Raw genomic sequence first — 13,840 nt, forward strand, 5'->3', positions numbered from 1 at the left:
CTTCTCCATTTGCTCTTGGTGTTTGTAAGCCATTAGAGGAGTGACACTTGTGACTCTAAGCCTTCCAAAGTCAATTCAAGGAGATTTGGGATTGTTATTGCTACATAACAATCAAGGTAATATCATAAACCTAATTATATGTTAATATTGATTTCCATATGCTAGAATTAGGGTTTATAGTCTTGGATTCAAAGCATGTACAATAGAGAAACCTAGATCCAACCATTAGGGTTTGTATGAGCACATAGGATGTCTTATGACCAAAACCCATCAGTGGTATCAGATCCTAGCTTGGTTTCAATTGTATTGATGCATTAGATATCTGGAAAATTCGTTTTTTTGGTTTCTAGAAGCTGGACTCGCCGAGTCCATAGCTGATGGGGATAATCTCGGGATTTCTTGTTGTTTTTGCATTGGGATAGTTACCTTATCATGTTAAATCAATATTAATCCAATTATATGATATATTTGACTATAATTTTGATCTAATTGAAGATATTTATCAATTAATAAGATAATTGTTTCCTTATAAGATAATTGATTAATTATTTTGACTAAATTAATAAATTGTTTTGCAAGAAATCATTAAATAAATCAAATATGGATAATTATGTGATTAAATGTTAATTTGAATTATTTGTTATTTGATCCTTGTTGTTATGAAAAGTTTCATACTTTCCCCTTTTAGGTTTTATAGTTTAAATTTGAACCCAAAAGTTTTGAAAAAAAAGGTTTCAAAACTTGCCTTCAAGTTTTGGAATTTAAATTTTGATTAAATAGTTTAATTTTGATGTATATTTAAATTCTAAACCCTAATGTGTTGAAATGTTTCAAAACTTGCCCTCAAGTTTTGGAATTTAAAAGTTGATTAAAAGTTTAATTAGGAATGTTAAATTCTAAAACTCTAGTATTGTTTTGAAAAAGTTCAAATCACACCCTTATGGTTTTATTAAATAACTAAGGTGTATAATTAATAGAGATTTAATAAATCCATAAAAGTTTAGGTTTACAATTTAATTGAATTAAAAGTATAATTGTTAAATTTGACCACCTAGTATTTTAAAAGTGTAAAATAGACCCTATACTATATATAACATTAAAAGTCTAACATTATATATATGTATGAGTAAAAGTCAGTCTTACCGTTAGTAGGCCTCATTCACGAAGCTGGTCTATAAGGGATGTTTAAGGAAATTGCCTATAAAATGGCGATTGAATGGGTATCCACTCTTACCCACCGCACTCTTGACTAGTGGAGGGTCGTTGGCCGAACGGGTAGGATAGGACAAAACCTCCATTATAAGTATAATGAATTATTAAAGTAACTAAATGTTTTCATAAAATTCCCAATCTTAGTTACTTAGGCAAAGTGAATTGATGCAATTCCATGAAATTACACTTTGTGCCCTTGCAAAGACGTTAGTGGAGCGTGTGTGGTTTACCGGCACACTAAATGGTCCTAAGCAAAGGTACCAAAGGGTGACTCAATGTTTGTCATAGTTCGGTGGAGCGTGTATGGTTTACCGGCACATCAAATAGGTGAATGTAACATGTGGGGGCACCATGTAGTTTGCATGGTTATTCACACCCGCTTTGTGATCCTCGGCATCCCAGTCACAAACAAGAGGGGCATATCGAGATTTAAACATGCCATTGAAAGTTCAATGAATCTCAAAGGATCTAGGAGGTTTCATAGATTTAAAACTTAAATTTCTTTTTCGTTTTTCATGGTGGAAATTAGTGAATCGTCATTCACTTACCTTCAAATGTTCTACAATTTGGGTTACGGCATCCCTCTCCCGAGTTGTAGAATATTGTGTTGGGTCCTAGCCTTAGTATTTCATTTGGGTGATTTACTAAGGACTCAATCAATCAACTAACTTGAATTCATTTTCTCCCGTTTTGTAGATGTCAAAGTTTGACAACTATGGTTTTCCCAAATCCCGTGGAACAAGAATTCCACATGAAGATGATATTCCACGATTCGATCGAGGAACAAGAGATCATACTTCACTTCCTCCTCCTCCTCAAATTATTCTCCCTAACCCACAAGTTCAAAGGCTTGAAAAGTTCAAGATCACTCAAGCCCTTTTGGCAAGTAAACATGAAGAAGGAAAGCCGGTGTGTGCACACATCCTAGGGATGAAGTCACACATTGATAGGTTAAGAATGTTGGGATCCGTTGTCTGTGAGGAGATGGCTGTTGATTGGGTTCTTCAGTCACTTCCTAACTCATATAGTGAGTTCGTAAGAGAGTACTATATGATAAACCGCAACATGACCCTTATAGATCTCACCTATATGCTTATTGTTGCTGAATCAACAATGGTTTGGCGCAATAGAAAAGCAAAGTGGATTGGTGAATCTGCCTTCGAGAGCTCTATGAATATAGACAATGGCAACGAAAGACATGCAATGATCAAAAAGTTTGATCATAAGAGAAAGGCGATGTCTGAAGTAGTTCCATGTCATGTTCCAAAAGAGTCAATTTGCTTTTATTGCCAAGAGAAGGGGCATTGGAGACGAAGCTGCCCCATTTACCTAAGAAATCTAAGAGATGGGAGAGTCGAAACGTATGGCTCTAATATAGGTAAAATCCATTAACTAACTCTTTTAAGCTTCTATTCTAGATTCTTAATACATAATGTGATAAGATTACAATTGATGTTTTGTAGGATCGAAGAAAAGAAAGGAAACTTAAGGGAAGAAGTGAGCAGAATCTAACCGTGAAGGAATGGATTTTGATCGCATTTCTCGAAGATTAGATTCTTAAGCTACTACTTAGAGTTAGAATTAGATTGCTAAGAAAGATGTATTAGCATAAATTTTTCAATGAGTTGCATTGTAAGGACAAATTTTTCCGCAATAAAATAAATTTTGATTTTAAATTTTATTTATTTATCCTTGCAATGGCGTGTATCAAAAATTGATGTTAAAATGTTTATATTATTAGCAATAATGGATTTGGTTCTTATTATGTTATTTATGGAAATTTGAGAATTTACCAAATAGGGAGAGTTTCTCATCGCCCAAAGTTTCAATTGGACAGAAATTTGGAATCACGCAACTTGGTTGCACGATGAATGAGAAATTTCATATTTGGAAATTAGACAAATTCATTGACAACGTGTCAAGTGAAGGGCTAAGAGATCGAGCACACAATGTTGTGTGTTGATCAAAGTCTACCATAAGTATAACAAAGATATTTGTCATAATTTACTAAAGGTTTAGTAAATATGATTATACTTACAAGATTAAGTGTAATTCTGAATTGATTGAAAAAGTTTAAATCAATAGTAGAACGAATAAGAAGAATCAAGTAGGCAGAAAGATAAAAGTTTCTCCATTCTAAGAAGAAGGGAGAGTACCTTTTATGCTTCATGATGGGTCTTAATGATTAAGAACCATATCTCAATTGATCCTCTAAGTGAGTCTTAGTACAATTGTATGTCTAAGAAGAGGAATCAAGAATTGAAGAAATGGTTAAATCAAGAAGTCAATCACACTTCGTTCCAAAAACAAGTCTTAGAGTTAAGATTGTGAAATTGAGTGATAAGTATTAAGAAGGTTTATAACATTCATCAAATGTGGAAAGTTGTGATGTCTTGGATAAGACAAATACCAACTAGGACCAATTTATGAAATGTTTTGATATAAGCTACACTAACTCTTGAATATTTGTTTGTCAGGAAATGTTTATTGACAAGAGAATCTTATATGTCAAGGAGTCAGTGGGAGTCTTAATGGTCTTGAAAGGTTTCAAGAACAAATCAAATAAACCTTATAGATCATCACTAGCACACGAGTTGAGGTTTACAACCTATCGTGTTGACATTATTTTGTTTCTATGTCGTTCCAATTGAGTTAATTATGCATATGAGTTCTATGAGTTCTCGTTCGAATGCATAAAAGGCAAGGACCTTGATCAATGAAGAGTACATTGATAGGAAAGGGTGAGTTGCTTAGCTACTTGGAAGACGTGGTGGGCAGCTGTGCTACCATAAGGCAAGAAATCAAGATTAAGAAAGTTCGGTCCATATGAGTTTGAATTTGTCGTAAACCTTAGTTTCAAAAAATTCACATGGATAGGAACACATACACCGCTCAAATCTAAGTGTCATAAGATTTCCTCCTTCATGAAAATGATTGTGAGGAAATGCTTTCACTAAGATAGATTTAAGAAGATAGTGATTGTAAAAATTGCATTCTCGAATTCGATTATGGTTACGGTATCCCTTTCCATAATTTGAATTGTGAGGTTTGGCAATTAGTCTTAATTGTTTAGACACACATATGAGCTATCTAAGGCAAATGTGTATAAGTTTAAGAGGCATTGATAAAAGATTATCAAAGCATTAAGTATTAGAAACATGGACTTAAGAAATTCAATAAGTGTTGTTTTTCTGAAAGTTAAGGTGTTTATGAATACATGTCGAAGCTAGTGGGAGCATAAGTGTTATGTTTTATAATAATCATCATGGTAGTGGGAGCATAAATGTTATGATTGTATGATTATTAAGGAACGTATTGCAAGTTGGCAATATTAATTATAGAAAACAAGAGTCATTCTTTGCAAAGTTGTAAGGATGGAATAGTTGTTTTGCTATAATTAAGGGAGAGAATATTATGCTTCATTTCAAATATAAAGGATTAGGTTGTGGAATGTTAATAAATTTAGTCAAAGGTACATAGTGTGTTCTTAAATTTCGATTGTGATTACGGTATTCCTCTTCACAATTCAAATTTTAAGAACATAGCAAATAAAACATTATGCGTCGTGTCCCATATGCTTCGGGTATAGGATCGATTGCAAATGCTTTAATGTTTGACCATTCTAAAATTTTCCAAATGTCGAGCGCATTTTGAGGGAAAAGGGACTAGAATTGGTTTTAACTAAAATAATTAAACAACTATCAAAGGACAATCCAAAGTTCGACGAGGATTGGTCGCTTGTGAGTAGTTGGAAGTATAGTATTGGAAAATATGGAAATGTTTCCATATTGGATAGACCATATCGACATTATTATGAATAGATAAGATTCTATTAAGAATAAGTTGTCATATGGAAATTATGGAAATGTGTCCATATTGGGAATTGAATATTGAAAATCTATGTCTAGATTAGAAACTTTTATGCAAAAGGATGTTCAAAGGAATGTACTTTGAGTAAGAGACATCGTATCTAAGGAATTGTCTTGTAACAATCTACGATAGAAGACTTTGTAATATCATTGGCAATAGTCTTTGTGACTTTGGTGCAGTGACATTACAAAAGAGATCATTGCATAAAATGTTAGAATCTAGCATATTCTATAAGTAGCAAGAATTTGATATTCTTTCACTTATGAAAAGGATTTGGAGTTGTGAAATGAGAATGATTGGAATGTGTTCAATGTGATCTATTTCACAAAGTAAGAACCATAGGTAAACATTGTGTGCATGCTAGGAGCATGGGACAAGTGTTGTAATTCAAGTAAGACGTTGATTACCCGAAACGACAAATAATGAGTAATCAATGTGGTGATAAATAAAAAGTGTTTTATTTATGCTCAAAGGGTTGAGGCCATATGGGATTAGTATTATTCTTGTGTTTCAAATTTGCATGTTTTGACTTCCAGAATAATTGAGTTTATTAAGAATAATCGAATTATTCAAACGGGCCACAGTCGTTCATATGTTGGAAGTAGATATAAATGAAGACTGTCGTGAATTGGTGTGTGGATTGTCTAAAAGAGTATTAAACATAAGCAAATGTTTGCTTCAACGTTCATGAGTGCTTATCAATATGATTTGAGCATTGGATTAAACCCACGCTCACTTGGATCATTCCATGAATTGTATCACGAGTGATTGGTGAGACGATAACATCTTATATTCTTGAAACCGAGATGTGTGAGTTGTATCTTGCAAATCGGTTGCACATTGATAATATGTAAACGCACTAGTAACTTGGTGTTATAAAACATATTATTGTGTGTAATTCGGTAACTGAGTGCAAGCAAGCATTGTATCAAATTTTATCCGTTCCTTTTATCCAAAGAAGGATAAAAGCGATATCTTTGGGCCCCTCGATGATTTAGTGATGACAAACGTAAATGCTCGGCCGGGCTAGGGCTAATTTGGTTTGTTCAATTAGTCAGTCGTCATAAATCGGGAATCGAGATATAGTGCAAAGAGAATGATTTGAAATCATATCTCATATGATATCTAGAATGGAGGAATATATGATCCCTTATCTAAGGACACGCGTATTTGATATGATCAGAGTTGACAGCGGCTTTAGAAAGCTACGATTGCATATCGGGATCCGAAGTCATACGCAGAATAGTTGTTAGACTTATCCAAGTGGGAGACTGTTGGATTATTGTCTAAGTCCATAACTATTTTGGTATGTACTTGACCCGATGGTGCATGGTCCTTTTGGGTTGCCTTCACCAAAGCAACTTGATTGGAGAAATAAATAGAGAGAGAGGTTATTATGATTTATTAATATGTTATAAGAATAATATATTAAAGGAGAAATCATATTTGTTTAATTAATATTGGTCAATAATTAATTAAGAATTAATTTTGTGATCAAGTGTAATTAATTAAACTAGAGGGGCTGAATTGTAATTATGTGATAGTTACAAAATAAGGTAAGGATTATCTTAAATATAGGGTGAACGAATTTAAGGAGATAATGCCTTAGAATTTGACTAGGATAAGGGTTTCTAAGACTTATCTTATGGTTGCTTGGTGGGCAAGCAACTAGATAAGGATAAGGACTAAAACCCTAATCTTTACACATATATAAACCCCCTAATGCTCATGAATTCGTCTAAGCCTTCCCAAGAAGCCCTAAGGACGAATTCCTACCTCTCTCCTCTCTCTTTATACCTTCTCCATTTACTCTTGGTGTTTGTAAGCCATTAGAGGAGTGACACTTGTGACTCTAAGCCTTCCAAAGTCAATTCAAGGAGATTTGGGATTGTTATTGCTACATAACAATCAAGGTAATATCATAAACCTAATTATATGTTAATATTGATTTCCATATGCTAGAATTAGGGTTTATAGTCTTGGGTTCAAAGCATGTACAATAGAGAAACCTAGATCCAAGCATTAGGGTTTGTATGAGCACATAGGATGTCTTATGACCAAAACCCATCACAAATATCACAAAGACAACTAGCATTCCAAATACCACACAATCAACTAGCATACCACATACTAATTGCCATGGGAACCCCCGCATGGTCTTCACATAAATACATAATGTATCGATAGCACATTCACAATAATCATCTCAACTAAATAAATGGGTTGGCCTTGGTGCCTTACACCCATTGGTATGGTGATGAGAGTCACCTCACACTGCTGAAATCCCGCAGGTAAAACTCTACCTGGTGGTTGATAGATCCCCAAACTGTCAACATCAAAACAACACACAATTAATAATTGGGTTCCAATACATAGCCATAAGTCCATACTTGGGTAAGGAGACTATTTTACCCCTAACCTAGTTTGGTCTAAAACCAAGGCCCAAACTCAAACTCTTAAGCCTAAAGACAAATAATCAATCAACGCCTAACATTTGGCCCAATTTTCCAAATTGGGCCCAAACCTCTACAAGGGATTATCTTAAGGCCTAACCATTTATTCTACTCCAAACACTTGGCATTCAGATGGCCCAATATCCCATAATCATAAAGGCCCAATTATGGCCCAATTTTCCAAATTAGGCCCAAGCCTTTCGAATGGGCCTTATCCTAAAGCCCAATCATTTCCTTAGTGCACAAACGTGTTCCCATTTGGCCCACGAAGGCCCACCACAACCCAATCTAAGAACTGTCCCAACAAGAACCCAAACCCAATTAGGGTTTTTCATATAAAATGACAATTAGGGTTAAGTGTTCCTACTTAACCCATTAAGGACTTACTCCATTAAGAACATAATCCATTAAGTCCACGACTCCACTAGCCCAAACATACAATGTGGTCGGATGTAATTCGAAAATCCAAATACATTGGTCCAAACGGGGGTCCCAACAAATTCAAAATTCACATTTCCAAAATTTGGGTTTTCTAAACCCTAATTAGGGTTTCCAACCCAATTGCGTGCCAATTAGTCAAGTGGTTAAGTTTTTAGGTCAATTAGGGCTTCATTAGGTCAATTAGGGTTAATTAAGTTGGGCACCACCCACTACCACCTCGGGTAGTGGTGGTCTATGGCGGCACACGGAGGTGGCCACCACCTCGTGGTCGTCGTGATATGATTCTAAATCAAAACATCTCAAAAAGCAGTCCAATCATACACAAGAGCACACAGCTACCCACAGTGGCAGCTGGTGGCGGGAGCATGACGGCGTGAGGTGGCAGACACCACCTCACATCGGTGGTGGGGGTTTTCCTCGGTTTTTCGGCTAACCATTACATACAATATCACACCCTCGAGTACACTCATACACACACCAGAACACACACATAGCCACCCATGTGGTGGCCAACGGTGGTTTAAGGTGGCAGCCACCACCTCACGGTGGTGGTGGTGGTGGTGGCTTTTCTCACAAAATCTGGCTAGCAAACACCACCTACAAAACAAACACACTAACAATGGAAATACACACACACGCTTCCTGCTTGCAACGTGAATCCAGCCACCTAGATGGTGGCGAACGGCAGCGGCGAAGGCATGAAATGGCGGCAACAACAACGGTGCCGACGTCGGCAGCAACGTAACAGTGGAAGAAAATTTTGGTGGTCGGCGACGGGAACGGAAATAGTCGACGTCGCGGACTTGTTGATGGCTCACCACGGTGACCAAGACGTCGGTTGGAAACGAAATTCGTGGCGACCAGCGATGGCGGTGGCTGGAACGTCACGAAAGGAAGCAATCCACGACTTCAACTTCTTCTCCGGTCTTCACTGGTGCAGCGCCCTTTCCCGGTTTCTCATTGGTCTTCATTATCGCTGGCAACAAGAGTAACTGGCGGGCGTTCGGTGGTGCCAAGTGGATGGAGCTGGTAGCAGTGGTTGGGGATAGGGGAAGGAGGGTGGCGAGTGTTCAAATGATTAGGGTTAGGTTAGACAGGTGGTGACGAGTTATATACCCTGTCTCAAGAAACTTCTGCCCATAATGACATAATCAGTCCCTCCTCTCCGAAATGTTTTGAATTTAGCTCCAATATTCACCAATTATGCCCCTACTTCCGTAATTCATTTCAAATTCAATCCATAATTTACCAAACAACTCTCAACCTTCAAAATTATTTACAAACTAAATCCCAAAACGACACTTTAACCCCCGAATAATTCAAATTATAACATTTGGCTCCCCAAAACCAACACCCGCTAAATATTATGGATTTTAAGGCCAATATAAAATAATATAAAAATATAAATGTACATCTTGGAGTTCTGGGTTTATTATTTAATTACTCTATTTGAAACGGAGTGTTACACCTCATAAGGGCAATCCCTGCTGGCATGACCAATCCTGCCACACTTGTAGCAGCCCAAACCCTTGGAACGACAAACTCCATCATGACGTTTCCCACACGTGCGGAATTGACTCTGGCCTTGCCAGCCCCTTAACCAATGGTCTGAAACCTTGGGTCTCTTCTCGGGACCATCCACTATACACTGCTTGCATGAGCCTTTCTCTCCAAGGTGCTTCAAATCGATATCCTGCCCTCAGACTTTGGAAGTCATATCCTTCAGGGTCTGACACCCTAACATGCTCACCAGCTCACTCGCCAATGGCTGAACTGCAATAGCTGGAACAACCTCTGCCTTAAACCGGGTCACAAACTCCTCCCACGGCATAGTCTCCAAATCAAAAAACGTAGTAGATCGCACAATTAATTCCCAGCAACTCCTTGTTGCCTCATACAGGAGATCCAAGGCGAACCAAGCCTTATCTCCGATAAGGTTGGGACTAGTGCGGAAAACACCTTCCATCTCTTCAATCCAATGTGAACTCAAAATCCTGGCAGTCCTCCCACTGACTGGCTCACCATCTGAGCCGAGACCTAATCCTAAACCACCTCCATGCGCGCTAATCATCATCCTAATAAGCAATTATCCCCGCGATCAGAACATAACCAAGAATTCTCCTCCCCTAAGCTTATTAGATTCTCCGGGAATCTTACCGATTCGAGTATGGATCCTGTGCTTTCAGTAGTACAAGCCTAATACTAGCTTCCACACCTATCCATACTTTCCTCAGCAATCCTCCTGAATCCTCTAAGTCACTTCTCTAAACCATTATGCCAGTACTCACTGAACAATACTATTAACCCACTACAGCATATCCTAGGCTTGTCGTAGGGTAATCTCCAACCTATTCTCCGCCATCAGCTGCATAAGAAGTCCCTGCTATCTCTCCCTAACTAGCTCACGAATACCATCACATATTACTAAGACCAGATAATTCTTCGAATGAGAGGTCCTACCTTACAATGGTTGGACTTAGACAAGAGTTGCGAAATAGGGCTAGACCTAACCTTCTGAAATTATTTAGTCCTCGTAATATGTAACTTAACGTATTCGTTTACTAGTTAATTAAAGATAACTAGGACTCCTAAAAGCATAAAGCAAGCAACATTCGGGTATTGAGTAACCAAAACCATGCATATCCTAATCAGGTCATCATATCACTAACTAGTCAGTACTATCATGTAGTTCTATAAGCACATTCCGTAGGTATACAAGGTATCCTTCCTAGATACTTAGCCCTAATCTTGCATGCAGTTCAATAAGCAGATACATAGGCATACAAGGCATCCTTCCTAGATCCTTAGCCCTAATCTAGCATGCAGTTCTCTTAATCATATCATATATCATAACAAACATGTATGGGTATCTTGGGGAAAACTTACTTGAGCTCGGCCGATTGCACGCATCACACTCCTTGTTCTTTCCCAAAACCCTTAATTTTAATTTTTAGAAAATTTGTTTTCATTGTAAAAATTTCTCAAACCCTCGGTTTGAGTCCAGACACCCCCAAAGGTGTGTCCGAATCCCTCAAACCAAGGCTCTTCGCTCAATCAGCAAAAGAAAATTCTTGAATATGAACTAAGAACTCACTCCATTATTTATACTCAACCCCTGCCCTCGGAGATCTTCTAAGAGTGCTAAATGAACAACCTATATCCACTGCGTTTTTAACCAAAACCTCCATATACATATACATGTCCAAAGAAAAAATCCCATGAAAAACTAAAGACAAAGGGTGATCCCCATTCCAGACATCCTGCTAAAAGTAAGTAGTCTCGCTCCATGTTCATGTTGCCTAAACGAATAGGACAAAACTCATGTAGATCAAAACCTCTAACCTGAAGCTGAGCTAAATAGTGAATCACACCATTCTAGGGACCTTTACAAATCATCGAAGGACTAAGATCCCGACATCTGTTATCCGACCCATATAGGGCCTTAACCACCCTAACCTATGACACATCTCAGCTATGAAAGAATCTCCATCTCCATTTGAAAAGCATAACCATATTGAATGCAAAAAAGGCTACCGACATTCAAACCACCCTCACTCCTGCTAGCCAAAACTTTCTTTGTATAGTAATTGGTAAATCGAACTCTAGATAGTTATATTAAGTCATAAAGAATAAGATTTTTATGTTAATATTTACAAGATTTGAATGTTTACGAAAAATTGGTTACAATAGCTAATGCTTTTGGTTAGTAAAAGAAAGGGGTAAGCAAAAAGGAACCACCACTTATCAACTAAAGACCAAAGGGCCAATGGCCTAGCGGTAAGGAGTGATTAGAGGTCATGGGTTCAAGTCTCGGTAGAGACATAGGTGGTTATTTAGGAGTATGTTAGTTAATTTTCCGTTTCAAAACATAAATAAATAAAAAATAAAAAAACTTATCAACTAAAGCAAAAAAAAAAGTTAGAGGTTAATTGTCCTAACTAGGCAAAATGAATATTTCATTGATTGATGATAAAAATGGTTAAATGATTTTAACCCGTATTTGGAACTGCGGAAGCGTTCGGTCTACTACTATGGTTACATGACACAAGTAAGGCCTGAATTGTTCAAGTTCAAAGAGAGTGAACTAAGACATTGCCTATTACCGACTTTGATACATGATAAATTTAGTCGATGCATGAGTTAAACATGAGAGAATATCGGTGAATTCATATCACATCATAAGCAAATTTAAAGCAAAGTTGAATACAAATGACAGGGAATAGCAACTTCCTAAATTTCATTGGCGTGATGCCACTTAAACCTAAAACAACTATAATTCTTTTTGACAACATGAAATAAAGATATTACAACACTATTTTGCATGTCTACATGATTTTACGTTTGTTATATACAAAAAAGTATTGTAATTGCTAACTATTTATTTTTCCTTCTAAGTGTCTCAAGCACTTCATTCCTAGCAGCCATAACCTCTGCAAACAAACCTTCTTCTTCTTCTTTTAAACCCTTCAACCCATTTCTAACCATCTCCAATCTTCTCTTCAACTCCATCGCAACATCAAAATCACCAATTCCCTTGGATACAATCATACGCACAGTCTCATTCACATCTTCCACTTCCTTTACCAATCCCCTTTTCTCAATGATCTTATTCCTAAAGATGGAATCAAGAGGCATCAAGCAACAATCCACCACCACCCCACTTTTCATAATCTCCATAAGCGGCCAAACATCACTCCTTAATCCATATAACACAACCCCACAAACCCAAAAAGCAGTACCTTTCATTACCAAAATAGCTTCATGAAAGATCCTTTCTTTCCCTTTTCGATTCCTTTCTTCATCCCCTCCACTACCTTTAAATCCCTTGATGGAATCATGCAACGTAATCTCTCTCATCCGTTCCACACCCATAGCCGGTGTGCTTTCCATAAGGCTCAAAGCATGTGAGAGTGACACACGAGCTTGATTAAGATGAGAAAGAGAAGAATTAATCGCATTCAGGAGTTCCAATATGCTCATGGTGTAATCAAGATACTCGTCAATGGAACCAGCTTCCCAACTGCTCACTGGATAATCTATCTCCGCCATAAGCTTCGCAAACTCATTGTTCAATATGGGTAACACCTGAAAACATTCGTGGATCCATTTCAAGGACAAGAAGTCCGATCCAAGTTTCAGACTTTCCAGTAACGGGTGTAGGTTTCCGGTGACAATGGACCGGAAAGCTTGCAGAGGTGATAAAGATACTTCCGACATGCGGTGGTGGTTATTATGGTTGGAGAATCTAAGGCTACTTAATTGGAGAATCATTGGTTATGTTTTTTTTTATTTTTGATATTGTCGATTACTTGTAGTTGAAGTTTATATAGAAGTTTGTGTTAGTTGTATTGTGCTTGGAAGCCGGTTGATATACGCATGCTTTTTGGCCAAAGTTTGACTTTGTGAAAATGGTCAAATGTTCTTATCGGATGGAAGGTTGTATTTAAATAATTAAATCCCACACGTTTTTGGTGACCATTGAGAGGATTTGCTTCTTAGTTACACATACGCCCACTCAGCCGACAGATACTTCTTCCATTTAATTTGCTTGTTTGTGAAGGAAAGGGCATAAATAAATCATTATCAGCGGATGAACGATTTATTTGAAGAAAAAAACATTAGTAGCTCGATTAAAATTGTTCTTTAGTTATAATAGAACAACACTTTAGCGTTATTTCTTTTCACAATGGTTTAACAGCCAAAACTAAACACTGTTAACATTAAGAATGAAATATGCATCAAAATAAACTTTTGGGGATGATTCCGATTAAGAAAAAAGTTGAAGGCCAAACATGCTATTTACTCCAATTCACAGTGACCATTCAAACAATTTATTCAAAGAAAAAGAAAAAAAAAAAAAAAAA

General features: G+C 37.1%; 1 protein-coding gene across 1 annotated transcript; it reads right to left on the bottom strand.

The window, feature by feature from the left end:
• Positions 1-12,131: 12,131 nt before the first annotated feature.
• Positions 12,132-13,287, bottom strand: LOC111916194 (protein BPS1, chloroplastic). The gene has a single exon (XM_023911825.3). It carries the CDS (start codon positions 13,245-13,247, stop codon positions 12,351-12,353), a length of 897 nt encoding a protein of 298 aa, XP_023767593.1. The 5' UTR covers positions 13,248-13,287; the 3' UTR covers positions 12,132-12,350.
• Between the last annotated feature and the right edge of the window lie 553 nt (positions 13,288-13,840).

Source organism: Lactuca sativa, chromosome 1 (genome assembly GCF_002870075.4).
Source record: "Lactuca sativa cultivar Salinas chromosome 1, Lsat_Salinas_v11, whole genome shotgun sequence".
Lineage (NCBI taxonomy): Eukaryota > Viridiplantae > Streptophyta > Magnoliopsida > Asterales > Asteraceae > Lactuca > Lactuca sativa.